Source organism: Medicago truncatula, chromosome 4, assembly GCF_003473485.1.
Source record: "Medicago truncatula cultivar Jemalong A17 chromosome 4, MtrunA17r5.0-ANR, whole genome shotgun sequence".
In the NCBI taxonomy this organism is placed as follows: Eukaryota; Viridiplantae; Streptophyta; class Magnoliopsida; order Fabales; family Fabaceae; genus Medicago; species Medicago truncatula.
In genome coordinates this window covers 37,948,505-37,967,163 of record NC_053045.1, presented here as the reverse complement: position 1 = coordinate 37,967,163, position 18,659 = coordinate 37,948,505, and the positions used below count along the sequence as shown (strand labels likewise).

Below are 18,659 nucleotides of genomic sequence, written 5' to 3'. Positions count from 1 at the left end.
TAAATAGAAGTTTATTGAAATGGTCTGATCAAAAGGAGGCACAATACAAAGGTCAACCAAAAAACAGTTACCTTCTCCATCCTATAATAACTTACTCATTGAAAAAAAATATTGTTTTACAAAAATTGATTCATTTCACTTTTTAATATAATAATAAATTTTTATTCAATTATAACTTTAATTAATACTATTTTTTTCACTTTCAATTCAATATATTCAACTTTATATTTATGATATGAAAGAATGCATCAATACTTGACAAGACACTCAAATCTATTTTTTTCTCTCTTTCACTTATACATTTTTTATCTTAATATATGTGAAATGAACAAAAGACTCCGTTAAAATAGAACAGCGAGTATTAGAAATCTTCTTCTAGACCGAGGCGGAGCCACTTACACCCTTATGTGGGCATGTGCCTACACTATTAATTTCAATTTAGTATAGAATGGTGTTAAAACAACTATATGCCCCCATTACTAGGTAAAAGAAAATACTCATCTTACCAAACTAAAATTAGTCCAATTATTTAATATCTCATTTACGAATCAAAATATTTCAATACAATTTTAATTAGTTTTTATGATTGTACCCTACTAGTTGAATTATTCTTAAGTCAATAATTTCTACTTTGTATACATTAATATTTGATAAGAGTAGTTTTGTAAGAGTATATTTGCTTCTCTTTCATTTATTTATTCCTTCTGCCTCTTTTTATAAGAAACAAAATACATAAACCATCAAGACCAATGAAAAATATTGAAAATAGCTATTTTCATTTAATACTCATAAATTTAAACTGATTCCATGGATATCCCTATTTTTTTTTATTGATAGATGAAATGACAAGTCATCGCACAAACAAGTAAATGAGTCGGGGTTCGACAAGAGTCATCCCTATTTTTTTTTTTTGTTATAAGCATTTTTTTTTGTCAATTGACCTAGGACTTGTGGGCTTGATACTGCTATCTTAATTACTCTTAATTCTAATAACTAACTTACTTTTAATATTCTCTCCCAGTAATAAATAAGAACACAAGTGAAATTAGCTTATAACACATTTGAAAGTTTGACAATGTTCTTGATAAAAGAAAAAAAAAATATTGACACTTTTGTTTTTTTATAAAAAAAGATCAGAGAAAGTATAATTGTAGATGTTTATTTTACTTTCATCTTAAAGAAACACAAATAATAAGTTTCCATTTTTTGGTAAAATAGTAATTTTAGTGTTACAAACTTACGGTATATGAATATTGCCCCCACAATCTAAAACTTCCGGCTCCGTCACTCTTCTAGACGACCAAAAACACTTGAATTTGATGACGGAAAAGTAAAAAAAACAGCTAAAAAAAGAGACAACAATCACCAACCTAACAAAATTAGATAAATTGCTTTATCCTTTGTCTCTACGTAAAGACCCAACATCTTAACAATCTCCAAATCTTCCTTTGCTTCTTAGTGCTCCTCGGCAAAGTTCTCTTGAAAACTTAATATATGGGCGCCTTTTCCCTTTTTTCAATTTAGTTTTAACTTTTTCGGACCTTTCAATCTTTTTACATGTGCAAACACACTCTCTTCATTACAATATCTATTTGTCCTTTCATATAAGTTAGTTGAACAATTATCTTGGCCGGCCAAAGAAATCTCAGGGATATTATTTTGACATTTTCACCAAATTACCAAATTATCACATGTAGGCTGCTTGGGTGAAATAGGGTCAAATAAATCAGAACCTGGCGCCAACTTTTTGTTTGAATCCATCAGTCCACAACATGTTCTTGGCCTTTAACGCCCGAGACCAATGAGGACGGGCCGGTGCACAAGGCGGGTTTAATTTTGTTGTAATGGGAGAGATCCCGACACCGGATAGGTATGTGGTTGGGGGAAGATTATAAGAATTGTTTGCTACCATCTATGCCAATAAGATGCATTTGTTTCCGGTAGTCCATTCCATAAGCACAATTAAGAGTGTTTGACTTAAAACAATTTTGGGCTGAAAAAACACATGTTGGTTTCTGAAGTCAGTCAACAATACTTAAAAGTTGTTTGGATGTTACAAGGCCCAGGCTGTAGGAAACGTTTGACAAAAAGTGTGTTTGAAATTCGAATGCAATAAATCAACTACATTCCATTGATCCAAACTAGACTGACGTCGTGCAGAGGTATAATTGATTCCAACATTGAAACTTCATGTGTGATGTGCTCTAGTGAGAGAGAAGATATAAATGATTTGTTTTTATCATGTCATTTCTCTACTATTCTAGTGTGTATTGAGGTTTATAAGTGGGTGGAGGTAAGAGTGGTATTCTCTAATGATGTTCAACAACATTTTATACACTTTGGCTCTTTGATTGGTGGGAAGTCTTCAAAGAAGGTAAATTCTATAATTTGGTGCTTGTGGAATATAATAAATAAATAGAATAGTCTTCAAATAGACATTTAATATGGTGGACGATGAAGCTATGCAAGAAAATAAAGAGAGGTTTGAATTGTGTTCTTTAAAATAATATCGCAAACATTTATTTAAAAACCTTTTTAAAAACTTAGTTGAAAATACTTCTTCAAAAGATGATATTGAATAAAGTTTTTCTATATCAGATCGAACGAATTTAAGGAAAGAGAAATTGCACAAATTAAGGGTTTATACTAGTTTACCACGCTTGATCTAAGAAGCACGGACACCTCTAGAACTAGGCGTGTCGTGGTGTTTGACGCTCCTATGACATCCGTACAATATGTGTTGAATCGGTATCGTAAATAATTGTTTTTTTCTTTACTTCGACACTCCTACGATCGGTGTCTGACCCTGTATAACACTCATACGAGATGTGTTGGACAACTCAAACAAATATCTAAAACATTTTTTTTCTCTTGGTTCATAGCGCTTTTTCTCATGCTTCATAGCGCTTGATACGTTGATAGCTACGTCTAGTTTCTTAACATCTTGAAGGATTTTCCACTATAATTAACATTATTACACAACCTTGAGAGTATACTTCAAATCATTTGAGAAATAGTACATGTCGATTTATCCTAGAATCACTAGGTTGAAAATATGTTCTTTAATCTTGGCGACCTAGGTTTGATACTTTGGCACAAAAGGAAAAAAAAAATACACGATGATGTGAATTAATGAAACAAAATCTTGGTAGCAAAGCAACTTTCATCATTTTATTCATGACCTAAGCCATAAGTTTTTGTTTTCTCTAGTTTAGTTTTGAAGCACATAAATTACTACTTTACTTCTTTTGCATCCTTGTTTCTGTTGAGGTAATTCTTGCCAACTTCTACAATCTCTGCCAATTGTTGGATGGAAGCAAGTGCGACATTGGCTGCTTCCTCTTCCTTGACTTCATACTCTAATGTAGTTTTGATTATGCTTGAATCTTTACCTTTCTCTATCACTTCCATACGAACTCTAAATAGTGTGAATCCAAGATCTAAGCATCCCCCTTCAACTACCTCTACTTCTTTGATGTGCTTTTCATTATCAATCTTGGTGAACTTTTCTTTTAAACCAGTTGGGCCAGGTAAACCTGATCAAACTCCGACCAAAATAATTAATGTTATGTTAACACAAAATACTATAGACTTGTATACATATTGTGTTGTCCCATAAGTATGTTAATTCATCATATCTTGTAGTGTATGAATAATTTGAAAAGATGTTCAAAACTAATCCAAAATGTTCATGATACAATACAACAATCATATATGATCAAAATAAAGTATATAAAGATAATGATTATATTTTTATGTATAGTTACGGTTTGTCAAGCTAAATATAAAGAAGACATAAATAATGAAAATGACCTGGAGTGAATGTGAGTTTGAGAATAGTCCCAACTCCTCCATCTCCTTCAATTAGCTCCACCTTCTGAAATCTTTCAGGCATCTCTTCCTCAACGACCTTTCCAATAGCAAGAGTGCCAAAGAGATCCCATGCTTCACTTGCTGGCACGTGCAGCTCTAACTCATGCTCAAGTTGACCAAACATCTTATGATTCTTCTTGATCTCTTTTACATAAACTATTTGGGATGTGGTGTATATGGTGCGGGGAAATTCCACTGTTGATGCAATCTTCCACAATCTTGATGTGAAGTATACGCAACTATCCTAAACTTGACACATAACACCAGATGTTTATAGTTATTATATTATATTATTTGGAAAATGTCTTACACGCCTCTATTAAGTGGATTCCACTTAGATGTCTTTGGTTTTGGTGCCATTGATGTCTTTGTTCATATTTATTTTCTTTTTAATCATTCAATCATCATTCTCTTATAGATAAAATAAAATGAACAAAATGAACTAAAGACATCAATAATATTAAAGATCAACGACACCCTCTCGAGTATTTTTCCCATCTAGTATACCCCACAAGAAAAATTGAAAAGTAGAGTGATCTGACGGATACATGAAGAAAAAGATAGATATAAAATGAGGTTTTTAGAATTTTAAATTGGGTCAACTTTATCTTAATAAAATCGGCATGTGAGGTAAGGACTCTCCGGACTTATAAATACTCTTCGGGTTTTCCATCAACTAATATGAGTTTGGTGCATGAATATAAAGGGTGGATGGCTAATAGATTTTTCCAAGTGTACCAATTGTGTTATCAAATAAAAATATTTATAAAGAATATTCATCTCCACAAAAATTGATATTTTTAGGCAACAATTAAGCTATACTTAATTGAAACAATTAATTAAATGAGGTGTTTTAAAGAGTTGGTTTGACAATTGAAAATCGAAAAGAACTTGAATTAGAGCAATAAAAGTGATTAGAATTTCATGAATCTTCTCTATGTCCTTGTCTAGTGATTATATTGGTTTCTAATTCAGTAGCAATTTGAGACTTTATTTTGTTGGTTTTTGGATTCCCAAGTGTTTTGATTTTAAAGTCTATTTTGAAGAAAAAAAAAATTTCATCCACTTAAGTTTTTATTCGATTGAGTCACACCTATGTCGCTCTCTTTAAGATGTTTTGCGACACTGTCTAAAATTGTACAATGCAGATTACTAATCACACGCCTCCAGGATAAACAAGTCCAGCTACAAGTTTGTGATTAACTACTGCATTGTAGCCAACGTTCAAGAATTACAACTCTAATACGGTACATAGACCACTCTTAATTTAATATTGAAACCAATCAATTTTGGTACTATGATCACTCTACTATGGTATTGTGAACGTTCAAATATGGGTTTACCACCATTCTAACCTTTCAAATCTCCAAATATCAATACAGGACAACAACCACTCAAATAATGTATACTTTTAAGACCATTCTTAATTTTGAAGGGACATTATTATTTCTCAAATATAGATTATGATATTAAAAATACTCTTTATTCCGAAAGGATGTGAATTATCGAAGAGGTTATGCTCTTGAGACCATTCTTAATTCTGAATAGACATATTACCTAAAAGTGACTATGGTTTTAAAAATACTCTTGATTTTGAAGGGACGGGAAAAAAAGACGAAGAGGAGAATAACTCGTTCACGCAAGCTGAAGGGAAAAGAGAGAAAGAGTTCTCGTCAATTCAATAGAACAATTTGGTGAGTTCAAGTGAATTATAAAAAGTTATATGCACGAATAAATAATAATAATTACTATCATTTTTATCATTATCGGGTACTAAAAAATTAAATACAACATTGTAAACACTACTAATTTGTTTGCTCTATTTTACGTGGGACATCCACACTCTATTTTTTCAATTCACACAACACTACCTCAAAGTCTCATGACCTAATATTTACTTTTCCAACATTCCAAGCCGCTATATATAATGCACTATCCTTTACCAACGATTTTGAGATAAACTCAAGCTCTCATGTTCTTACAATATTATGTTTTCAATGTTTACTTGTATAAATCAAATCATTTCTTTCGGATTTCCTAAGAAAAAGACATAGCCCTCGTGTCACACTCTACTCAAAACACTATATATAGCATGATAGTAAAAAATAAAATAAAAATAAACATGATAGTAAACTCAAAGTTTCATTGCCTTTCATGACCAATCACCATCTAGCACAATTTGCGTGAGTGTGTGTTCACAAATAATCATCAAAACCCGATTAGTAACTAATGAAATGCATTTCCTTCTCTCACTTAATTCTCTGTCTCTGCTACCATAATTGGAAATTTCATTTCCTTTATTATTATTTTTTTCCTTTTCTATGTGACAAATGTTTCTTTTCACTTACAGAAACAGAAAAGATGAAAGTATAAGAAATATCTCATTCTATAGACATTAAATTTGGTGTTCTATAGTAACATACATAAAAAAAATTGAAAATGGCTACCCCTGATTCAACATGTCCACCACCAATGAAGGCCACTTCTAATGGGGCATTTCAACATGAAAATCCCATGGATTATGCACTTCCCTTATTAATTGTACAGATATGTTTGGTGGTCGCTTTTACAAGACTCATTGCATTTCTTTGCAAGCCTCTTAGACAACCTAGAGTTATTGCAGAAGTCATTGTAAGCACTTTTTTTCTTCTTAATATTATAGAACCTTTCATTGCTTTTGTATCATTTCTTAAATATGATTTTTTTTCTATTTTTCACCTTCATGACCAATTCATTTTAGAAAATAAAGTATGTAATCTCAACTGTTAACGAGATAATGAACGATTGATTTGATGTATAAGGTTTGTTATTACGTATGTTTAGTTAGAGTAAATCGCTAAATTTGCCCTTAAAATTTCAAGGGTTGGCCTTTTTAGTTCGTGAAATTTGTGAATTGACAAAAACATCTCTAAATTTGTAAGAATATCAATCAATTTAGTCATTCTATCAAGTTTTTTGTTACGTCTGACACGTTAAGTGGAGTGGAGAAAATGCATTACAATATTTTGTTATCATATGTGTCAAACTCAAAATCTCTAAATCATGTTATTGACTATTTTATTTGAGTTCTTCTTATTCAAATTCATACACAAAATTAATTTGAGTTTGGATTGAAATGTCTCACATGATGTTTGTACTGTTGAAAAACAAATGCAGGGAGGTATATTACTAGGACCCTCAGCAATTGGGAGGAACAAGAAATTTCTAGATACATTCTTCCCTAAAAGAAGCTTAACAGTTCTTGATACACTAGCCAACATTGGCCTGCTATTCTTCTTATTTCTAGTAGGTCTTGAACTCGACATGCGTTCGATACGCAAAACAGGTTCAAAAGCCTTATGCATAGCCCTTGCTGGAATCACAGTCCCATTTGTACTTGGCATTGGCACCTCACTTGTTCTTCGTGCCACAATAAACAAAGATGCTAATCCAACTTCCTTCCTTGTTTTCATGGGCGTTGCTCTCTCGATCACAGCCTTTCCTGTCCTTGCTCGAATCCTAGCTGAACTCAAACTCCTCACAACCGATGTTGGTCGGATGGCAATGTCAGCTGCTGCTGTCAATGACGTCGCTGCTTGGATACTTCTTGCTCTTGCAGTAGCTCTTTCAGGCGCCAACACTTCCCCTCTTGTATCTTTATGGGTCCTACTTTGTGGTGTTGGTTTTATCCTGTTTGTTATTTTTGCCATAAAGCCCTTACTTGCTATAATGGCTAAACGTTGCCCTGAGGGTGAACCTGTGAAGGAGATTTACATTTGCATCACATTGACACTAGTTTTGGGTTGTAGTTTTTTAACTGATACTATTGGTATTCATGCTCTCTTTGGAGCTTTTGTAGCTGGCATTGTTGTTCCTAAGGAAGGTCCTTTTGCTAGTATTTTGACTGAGAAGATTGAGGATCTTGTAATGAGTCTTTTGTTGCCACTTTATTTTGTGTCTAGTGGATTGAAGACTAATGTAGCTACTATTAGTGGAGCACTTTCTTGGGGATTATTAATCCTTGTTATATTTACTGCTTGCTTTGGTAAAGTTGTTGGCACATTAGTTGTGTCATTGCTGTGTAAGATTCCTTTTAGAGAAGCTTTGACCCTTGGATTTCTCATGAACACCAAGGGATTGGTGGAGCTCATTGTTCTCAACATCGGCAAGGATCGCAAGGTAATCAGCTTAATTAAGCACTTATAGGGTTTAGCCGAACATTGGCAAGGATCACAAATTAGTATCTAAATTATATGAAATCCGTTAAATTGGTCTTTGTCGTTATATAGTGACACAGGATATAGGTAACTAATGAGATATATTTCAAATAATGTATTGTCTAACATAAAAGATTTCATATAATATTTATTATTTCCATATAGTTTATGGACTAAATAAGAGAGAGGGGAATTTGGACTGCCTGCAATCAGCAGCAATCTCACGCATTAATGCAGTCAGCACTTTAATGGTCACTGGATCGAGATCGGATGTTCTAGATTTTGATTTTTAAAATCTAAAATATTGAGCTTGAAATTTGAACAGTTCAATCTCGATACAATGCCACCGATGTACTAAACGCATGAATACGTGGAATGGTGACTGCTGACGATCCAAATTCGAGAGAATGATACTCGAGAGACTAAATAGACTGTTCACTAAAATAATAATAAATCATGTCTTTGAATTCCTTGTGAAAAGTGTAGGTACTGAGTGATCAAGCATTTGCAATATGTGTTGTAATGGCACTGGTCACAACTTTCATTACCACACCAATAGTGATGGCAGTGTATAAACCAGCTAGGAGAGGATCACCATACATGCATAAAACGATTCAGCGCAAAGATCCAGACACGGAGCTTAGGATACTAGCTTGTTTCCACAGCACCTACAACATTCCTACCTTAATCAATCTAATAGAATCATCAAGAGGAACACGAAAGCGAGGAAAGTTATGTATATATGCAATGCACTTAATGGAACTCTCAGAAAGACCTTCAGCCATAACAATGGTTCATAAGGCAAGAAATAATGGCTTGCCTTTTTGGAACAAAAAACAACATGACAACAAAGACCAAATGGTAATTGCATTTCAAGCTTATGGACATTTAAGTAGTGTCAATGTTCGTAGTATGACAGCAATTTCATCTCTCAATAACATTCATGAAGACATTTGTTCAAGTGCACACCAAAAGCGAGTTGCGATGATTCTACTTCCGTTTCACAAACACCAACGAGTTGATGGAACTATGGAATCATTAGGGCACTCGTTTCGCGTAATGAATGGACTTGTACTTAGCCATGCTCCTTGCTCGGTTGGAATTTTGGTTGATCGTGGCCTTGGAGGGACAACTCAAGTCCATGCTAGTGATGTTTCTTACAATGTTGTTGTAGCTTTCTTTGGAGGATGTGATGATCGAGAAGCACTTGCGTACGGTATGAGAATAGCAGAACATCCTGGAATTTCACTCACTGTTTTAAAATTTATAACTCCGCCAGGTAAAACATTGGCATTTGGTGCCAAATTGATTGGTATAACAGCTGACAGAGATAGAAAAGTAATAAAGGTGTCAGATGGTAACACACCTGATGAAGATAAACAAGAAGATGATCAATTTTGGTCAGAGTTTTTAGGTGTTTGTTGTAAGAGTGAAGAATCTATAGTTTATGAGGAAAGGTTGGTTGAAAGTAAAGAAGATATTGTAACTGTGTTGAGCGAAAGGAATAAGAGCAATTTGATTTTGGCAGGTAGAATGCCTCCAGTAGCACCTTTGCTAGATGGAAGTGATTGTGCTGAGCTTGGTCCTGTTGGAAGCTATTTGGCTTCTTCTGAGTTTTCTACATTTGCATCAGTTATAATTTTCCAACAATATGATCCTAAAACAGATATTCATCCATTAGTCATGGAGGTTTCTGATTACTCTAATATGCCTGACACACCAGTCCATGGTGTATCAGTACATGGTGTATAGAATAGATATAAATATAGATATAGATGATATGCATTATATGATTAAGCTAATGTTGTTGTTTGCATGACTTTGTACATTGGATTTAGATACCAAATACAAAAAGGAAGACCATGTCAGAAGTTTTTTGTGTCGGAGTTAGTGAATTCAAGTGTGAGTGATTAATCTCACATCGAATTATAAATAAGAGTTATGTTCTATCTCATTAAGATGTCACTTTTGCTTTCAATAGTTTGGCTAATTACAAATGTTGAGGTGTTGCTTGCTTAACTCAGTTGGTAGGCAGGGACGGAGCTAGAAAAAATCATTAAGGGTGGCGATTTTTTTCTTTTTACAAGTTGATTATATACAGTTTAGTTTATTTAGTGAATTGGCTGAATGGTTTATATTTAAAATTTAAAATAATGTGAATACGGTTGAACATAAATGATTAATGAGTTCTACCAAAATGTAAACCGTTCGAGAGAATTCAAGCTTGATTCCTATATCGAACTGTGGTCACATTCAAACTTCATATTACCAAGGATCACTTTCATTAGAAACCGAAGGATTAAAAAATGAGTAAATAGTCACTTTGATCCTGACTTTACACCTCGCTGTCACTTTAGTCCCCAACTCAAGATAAACTACAAAATAGTCCCTGAATGTGTATATTTGTTATCAGTTTAGTCTTTACCGTTAAAAAATTCTGTTACCTACTTATGTGTCAATTATAGGAACCAATCTGAAAGTAAAAAAAATATTTCTTATTCATGATAAAAAAAAACCAAAAAAAAAAAGAATATTCATCTCTATCTTCATAAAGATGTTATTCTTTTGGGTTTAAAGATGAAAAACTAGATAAGTTAATCATCACAAATACAGCAGCAAAACCACTGCAGAGTCCAAAAGAAAAGGCCTAACCTGCAGCAAAAACTGAAATCATCTTTCTTTCTGCACATTCTTGATTTTGTTTTTCCCTGTTAACATATTCTATTAAAGATAGACCATTGAGAATGTGTTTAGGGATGCCATTTTGAAGGTTGAATTTGTAGTCTTATATGAGTAAAAAGGTAATTCTAATTGAAAATTTCAAAAAGAGAGACAACTTTGAAATTGCAAAGATAGAGAAGATAGAGATCAAGATGATGAATATTTTTTTTGAGTAAATTACACCCTCCTCCTTTCAAAGTTGTTTGAATTACATTTTCATTCCCTTTTATGTTAAATTAGACACTCCTCTCTCCTCTTATTTAAAACATATTAGAAAACATTTCACTCTCCTCCCCTAATAAAAGCTTGAATTGCATTCATCTTCCCTCTTATGTTAAAATCTACACTTTACTCCCTCAATATTTTTTTAACTTTTAGTAATCTAGCAAAAAAAATAATCTAACACACTTCAAAAAAAAATAGTAATGCGGGTCTATTTTAACATAATCAAAATTTGAGTGGATATTTTTCGCTATTTTTTATTCACAATTTCATTAACATATATTTTTAAACCCTATTATAAAATATGAAACAACCAAAGATAAAATTAAAATATGTGAAAAATTACCAAAGACAATAAAGTATAGTTATTTAAAGGTTAATTTTATACTATAAATTATAAAATTATTAGTAAATATTTAAATTTAATTATCATTGACATTTAAATTAAGAAATGAATTTATTTTTCTTAAATGGTGGTTCAAAATTAGTATACATCATAAAAATATTTATTTATGTTAAAATAGGTTAAAGTGTAGTGCATATTTAATTATTAAGGGAGAGGGTGCATCTTATATGAGAGGGGAATGTAGATTTTACTTTTCAAGAGAGGAGAGTGTATATTTTAACATTAGAGCAAAGGGGAATGTAATTCAAGCATCTTTGAGGGATGAGGGTGTAATTTACTCTTTTTTTTTTTGGTTTTTTATCATTAATAAAAAATAATTTTTTACTTTCAATTTGGTCCCTCTGATTGACACATCGTGAGTTAACATAGATTTTTAACGGTAAGGATTAAACTGATAACAAATGTATATTTTCAGAGACTATTTTGTAGTTTATCATAAGTCGGGGACTAAAGTGACAACGAAGTGTAAAGTCAGGAACCAAAATGACTATTTACTAATTAAAAGATATTTAGAATAATGTGACAAGTGATACTAAGTTGCAAGTGATTTGTTATATTCACTAAAAGAGAGGCCCCAATTAATTTTCTAATAAATTGTTCTATGAATCATGGGGAATTGGAATGGACAATTTAACAAGTTGTTTAATGTGTAATATTGATACCTAGTGGGATTCAAGTTAACAAAATATTAGTTCTCCTTTGTTTCAAAATATAAGTAAATTTTATCTTTAAATTTCATTCAATTAATGATGTATGTGGTTCATAATATGGACCACATACATCATTAATTGAATGAACCTTAAAAGTAAAATTTGCTTATATTTTAAAATGGATGGAGTATTAAATTAAAAAAAATAGATTATTAGTTTATTATATATGATGAAAATTGTATTTATTAAATAAAGTGGGCTAGCTAAGGGGTAGTATAACCCTAGGTTTACAAGGGTAGCGGTCGCCCCTTTTTCAATAACATTTGGTTCCGTCTTTGTTGATATAGACATATCATGTATATACGTAAGGTCTGGGGTTCAAACTCTAACCATCACAGGAAAAAAAAAATATTAGCTACAATTTTTTTTCTTCTTTTTTATGGTTAATTTTAATATAACCAATTTTTTTTTTCCCTTTTTTATTACTCAATCAAATAGAAAAGAAGAGAGAAAAGCAAATGATCCTTCAAAAAAAAATTGAGAGAGAAGAGAATGAAAAACTTATAAATAGAAAGGTCAGGTGGAAACATTACGTGCACGCATTATTTTATGAAAAATGTTACATAGATATCTTTTATTCCTATACACACTTGTACACCCCATACATTAGTGAGAGAAAAGAGAAGATGAAAGAGAAAGTGTGCTTGTGTGGGGTCCATATGACTACGTGTCAGATTTTTGTGTGGGTGTTAAGGGGTGTATTGCCACCTATGGTTCTGTATGTATCATTACTCTTATTTTATTTATTTGACAAAATTAACGTACGTGAACCTTCATGCATTGATAAATCCCAGGAGTCAGGTCGTATATTTTTGATTTGTCAAAAACAAAACATGCACTGATAATAAAAATCAACTAGGAAAGAATATCAAGATGTCTTCACCAATCACCAGGAATGACAAACAAACAAACAAATATACTTTCCTCAAAAAACAAAGAAATGTACTTAAGAATATTCAGAGATAAAGTTTGACACGGACACTGGCCTTATAGTGTAAATGGGGCTCGCAGTCGCAGGTATAATGAACACATATTTCAACCACATGTTAGTTCATTCATGGACAGTGGACACATATTTCTTTTCTGTTTTCCAATATTACGGTTACAAGTTTTGTATCAATTTCAAATAACTCTTTTACAGTTTCTCAATGTGAAATGAGATTTTACTTTTAAGACATTTGCAATATTATTTCTTCTTGGAATTGTATGTTTCAGGATTCATTATCAATCTCTATTTCATACCTATCCCTCTAGTTTTCTGTCATGTCTATATATCTATCTTTCATTACACTCTCTTTTCTTTTTTAACGAAGGATTTAGATCACACATGAGAGAAAGAAAAAGAAAAAAACTGAAGACAATCTCTTCCCCATATGAGGCGACGACTTTGTAATCAACACACAAAAGTTAATAAATTACTAAATAGTATATTAGTCTAAAATGACAAATACTCCCTCCGTCCCAAATTGTATGTCGGGAAAAAAATTGTCCCAAATTATATGTCGCTTTAAAATACCAATGCAACATTGATACTTTTCCTATTATAACCTTAATTATTTACCCTTTCTTCTTTCAATTCTTTCATTTAATTTTCTCATATCATTTATTAAGGATAATTTTGTAAAACAACTTATAATATCTCTTTTCCATACAATATTAATTGTATTTCTTAATATATGTGAAATGCCCAAAACATCATACAATTTAGGACGTAAGGAATAATTTTTTGACGTAAGGAATGACAATATTCATCAATGTATCAAAATTTCATAACCAAAATAAATTGCACGTGACAACGCGAATAATTCAATGTAAATTTCAACGCGAATAATTCAATGGAAATTTCAAGGGACACTCTAAGATTTTAATCAGGACCACTAAACCCCATCTCTCTCTTTCACTTTTTGTATGGTTGTGATTTCATTTGATGGTATTGTCACTGAAGTGACAACTGCAGAAACATTTATGTTCTCACCGGCATTAGATGGATTGGTTATAATAAAGGGTGGCATTAGATGGAAAGGTCAATCCTTTTTCACTACGGACAACTTTTTATCAACCATTAAATTTTAGAGTATATTATATGTTACTATATGTCTCTCACACCGGATCTAATCATCTATCCTTTACACTTCATCTCCCTCTTTGTCCAACTCCAACCACCACCATTAATGTTCATCATCATCTTCAATTTTTTTATTATCATCATCCTCATTTAGTTTCTTCATCACACTAAATTCCAAGAATCTTTTTTCTTCTTTCATGTACCAATAAATCTACTTAAACCCATCCAACATTTTTTCTGCTCAAACCCATTTTAACAAATACCTCATGCATTTAGTGTAAGCCTCTTGTTTGTTCTCTTTCGGCACAAGAAAATAAAAAAAAAAATCTTCATTCAAGTAAAAAGCTACTAGTACAGCAATGGAGTTTTCACTTTTTAGTTCTAGAATCCGATGAATTTTTGCTGAAAAAAAAAAAACTACTACAACAATGGAGTATATTTTGAGATCTGGAATTACATTCAAATCTACAATGGCTTTAAAAAATAAAAGATATAAGTTTCTTCATTTCCGGTATGAATGATACCAATTCTCAAAATCAAATGCAAAAGCATTAACTGAATTCCTGTCTTTTATGACAGTCATGTATTGATCAAGAAGCAAGAAGCAAGAACTTGTCATTCTCGTTGATTTGTAAAATTTTCAAAACAAATTTTACAAATAAAAAAGAAAGCAACATCTAACTGAAATTATTTGTGTGTTTCTAAATGAAATTTCCAGTTCGAAAACAATTAATCTGTACATAAGCATGACCAATTTGGGCAGGAGGTGTGGTGTGGATTGTAGAGGTTGAGGATAAAGGGTGGTGGAAAGGGTAAAAGAAATAATCTAATGCTGACAGTGTATGATAAGATTGTGTTCTTCAATTAATCTGACGACCAAAATTAACTTGGATTCACCTTTTCGATGTGAAATGTCACCATAATCTTATATAAATAGGCATTTGTTGTCACAATAGCAAACTCAACAACATATACATCTCTGACTTTCAAATATGGAATACTTGCCAAGTTGTATGTTCTTCCTATCTCTATTGGCATTGACTCTTTATTTTCTGCTTTCAAGAGCCAAACTCATAAACAATTCAAACATCAAGCTTCCACCAGGACCTACTCCTCTTCCCTTCATAGGAAACCTCCTTCAATTAGGGAAAAAACCTCACAAATCCTTAGCCAAATTAGCTGAAATTTATGGACCAATCATGAGTCTAAAACTAGGTCAAATAACCACCATAGTTGTCTCTTCACCTAAAATGGCCAAAGAAATACTCCAAACCCATGATCAATTCTTATCAAATAAAGCCATTCCCAATGCTGTGCAAATTCATGACCACCACAAATATAGCATGACATTCTTACCTGTTTCACCTCTTTGGAGAGACTTAAGAAAAATAGGCAATAGTCAATTACTCTCTAACAAGACTCTTGAGGAGAGTAAGGGAATTAGGAGTCAAAAACTGCAAGAATTCATCAATGATATTAATCAAAGTTGTCTTATTAATGAAGCTGTTGATATTGGAAATATGGCTTTTAAGACATCAATCAATTTGTTGTCAAACACTATTTTCTCTATTGATTTGGTTGATTCTTCTGGTTCAGTTGGTGATTTCAAGGAGTTAGTTGTGAATATAATGGAAGAATGTGGAAAACCAAACATTGCTGATCTTTTTCCTGCACTTAGGATGTTTGACCCACAAGGTATTAAGGGTCGTACATCTGTTTATGCTGGCAAGATCCTTGATATCTTCGAACGTTTGGTTGATCAACGGTTGAAGTTGAGGGAAGTCAAAGGTTTTGACACAAATAAGGACATGCTAAATACGTTTCTAGACATTGATCAAGCTACCACCCAAGTGATGAAAAAAACCCAAATCCAACATTTATCTCTGGTACTTTCTTGTCCCTCTCCAGCTAAACTAGTTAAATATATGTGTTTGTCCTTTATATAGTTAGTCATATTTCAGTTTAAAAATAACTAAACAATAATTCTAAATTTGATCCTCTCAAAAAAAATTGTAAATTTGAATATCTTTTTTAACTAATTTCATTTTGAAGTGGGTTAGTGTTTTATTTTATTAAAAAAGCGATCTACGTACTTTTGAATCTCGGTACCTCCATTTATGTGTGAGTTTATAATGACTTTGTCATCTCGTCTATTGAAAAAAAAAATGATATTTGAACAACTATTTTGTGACAACTTTCTCTTTCATACTCACATCCTATTCTCATTTTCTCTATCTATAGTTTTGGTTTGTGTACCAAAACCTACATTTCTTTGTATATTTTGATTGTCCTCCAAATTATCTTATGAAATAGTTGTTCAAATAATATTGTTAAAAAAAATAAAAAAAAAAAACATGCAACGCATACCAAAAGGTGTTGATAAAGTTAAGGTGTTGATTGAACGTGTGGCTTTTGTTACGTAGGTGGATTTGCTTTTGTTTGTATTTGTAAATGATTCAACTTTGTGGTTGGTGTTTACTTTTAGTATGCGCCCTTTTCTTTGTTGGTTTGAAAAATCCCATTTTGGTTTCTTGAAAGAAAGAAAAAATACAAGGTGTTGTGTTGATATAAGAACAATATTACATCAATTTATGTTGCCTTTTATCCCCTACATTTACGCATGGACAATGTTAAATAGTTTTATATATACGCAACTTCAAATATTGGGGAAGAATGGTGAATATGATTAAACACAAGCTCTCCCTTTTCCATGACTGTAGAGTTACGTTTACTAGAAGGGCCAACAATATTGTGGCCCATTATCTTGCTAAACATTCCCTTAATGAAGGGACTAAGACATGGATTAAGGATGTGCCTAATTTTTTAAGGGGCCAGCTGTGTAAAGACATTTTCCATTAATAAAACTTCTGTTTTTATTCAAAAAAATAATAATTTTCTAAAAAAAACCATATATACTGCATTGTTTATATATTTTTATTAAAAAAAAAATACACGTAAATATAAGCAAATTAAACTCATTATATATATATATATATATATATATATATATATATATATATATATATATATGTGTGTGTGTGTGTGTGTGTGTGTGGGGTTTTGCTAACTTAGACCAACAAAAGACATGAAGGTCCAAGTTAGCAAAAGCGCACATGTTTATTTTGACAAAAAAAACCAAATACCCACTATTGTAAACCAATTTAAAGTAAGAGATAGTTTAGTAAATGTCCCTCAAACTAGTTGGTATATATATAAACTTAATTTGTATTTCCTCCGATCACATAAGCAAATATTTCGTTTTCAAATTCAATGAATAACTGATGTATACTATAAAAATTACTTCTAAATGAAACCAAAGATATTCGCCAGCTATAAAAATTGTTCGCTTGTGCACATTCAATGCTTTGGTGTCATTTGTCAAAGTTATATTCATAAAATGATGTGAAAACACATCATCAAATTTGTTTGTATATGTGAAAATGATATTTGTACAACAATTTTGTGACAACTTTATTTTTTATATTCCTTTTATGTTATTATTCTTTGTCTTTCTTTTTATCTCTCTATTATTTTTTACCAATAAAAAGAGCGAAAAAGAATGTTGTCACAAAAATTGTCACTAAATACCATCACTCTTGCCTTTGTATACTAACAAATAACAATGCATGTAAATGTCTTATATAATGATTGAGTGTTTTTTATTTATCAGACTCTCTTTGTTGCGGGTACCGATACAATTTCATCTACGCTAGAATGGGCAATGGCAGAATTGCTCAAAAATGAAAAGATTATGTCAAAAGCAAAACAAGAGCTGGAACAAATAATTGGCAAAGGAAAAACTTTAGGTGAATCAGATATTGCTAAGCTTCCTTATTTACAAGCAATAATAAAAGAGACATTTCGATTGCACCCTCCAGTTCCATTCTTAGTCCCTCGAAAAGCAAATACAAATGTGGAAATTTGTGGATACACAATTCCAAAAGATGCACATGTGTGGGTCAATGTGTGGGCTATTGGTAGAAATTCTAGTTTTTGGGAAAATGCAAATTTGTTTTCACCGGAGAGATTCTTAAGATCGGAAATTGATGTTAAAGGTCACAATTTCGAGCTTACACCATTTGGTGCTGGGAGGCGAATTTGTCCTGGTTTAACGTTAGGGACGAGGATGTTGCATTTGATGTTGGGTTCATTAATCAATTGTTTTAACTGGAAAACGGAAGATGGAAAGAAAATAGAAGATATGAACATGGAGGACAAATTTGGGATAACATTAGCAAAGGCTCAGCCAGTAAAAGTCATTGCAGAAAAAATATACAACTAGGGTATTTGAAATATGTTTAGATTTATCTCATGACACAAGTATTTATAAAATTATAATAGTGTTTGAATATATTCATAGAAATAATTATTTCTTGTTAATTTGTAAAATAAAAATTATGTCATGTTCATTAAATGTCAATAAACTATAAAATATTTTGTGAAATTCTAAAAATAGTTTATTATTC

The 18,659-nt window shown here is 31.9% G+C and overlaps 3 protein-coding genes across 3 annotated transcripts; 2 read left to right on the top strand and 1 right to left on the bottom strand.

The window, feature by feature from the left end:
* Positions 1 to 2,932: 2,932 nt before the first annotated feature.
* On the bottom strand, positions 2,933 to 4,163 carry LOC25494434 (norbelladine synthase). Its single transcript, XM_013601187.2, has 2 exons — positions 3,814 to 4,163; positions 2,933 to 3,536 (listed from the first exon to the last, which is right to left on the bottom strand). The coding sequence occupies exons 1-2, from the start codon at positions 3,995 to 3,997 to the stop codon at positions 3,235 to 3,237; spliced, it is 486 nt and encodes a 161-aa protein (XP_013456641.1). The 5' UTR covers positions 3,998 to 4,163; the 3' UTR covers positions 2,933 to 3,234.
* Positions 4,164 to 6,273: 2,110 nt separating this feature from the next.
* Positions 6,274 to 9,934, top strand: LOC11442873 (cation/H(+) antiporter 19). The gene is made up of 3 exons (XM_003607398.3): positions 6,274 to 6,504; positions 7,030 to 8,031; positions 8,556 to 9,934. Exons 1-3 carry the CDS (start codon positions 6,313 to 6,315, stop codon positions 9,819 to 9,821), a joined length of 2,460 nt encoding a protein of 819 aa, XP_003607446.2. The 5' UTR covers positions 6,274 to 6,312; the 3' UTR covers positions 9,822 to 9,934.
* A 5,205-nt stretch (positions 9,935 to 15,139) lies between these two features.
* Positions 15,140 to 18,542, top strand: LOC11443682 (geraniol 8-hydroxylase). Its single transcript, XM_024782607.2, has 2 exons — positions 15,140 to 16,079; positions 17,864 to 18,542. The coding sequence occupies exons 1-2, from the start codon at positions 15,186 to 15,188 to the stop codon at positions 18,473 to 18,475; spliced, it is 1,506 nt and encodes a 501-aa protein (XP_024638375.2). The 5' UTR covers positions 15,140 to 15,185; the 3' UTR covers positions 18,476 to 18,542.
* Positions 18,543 to 18,659: the final 117 nt, after the last annotated feature.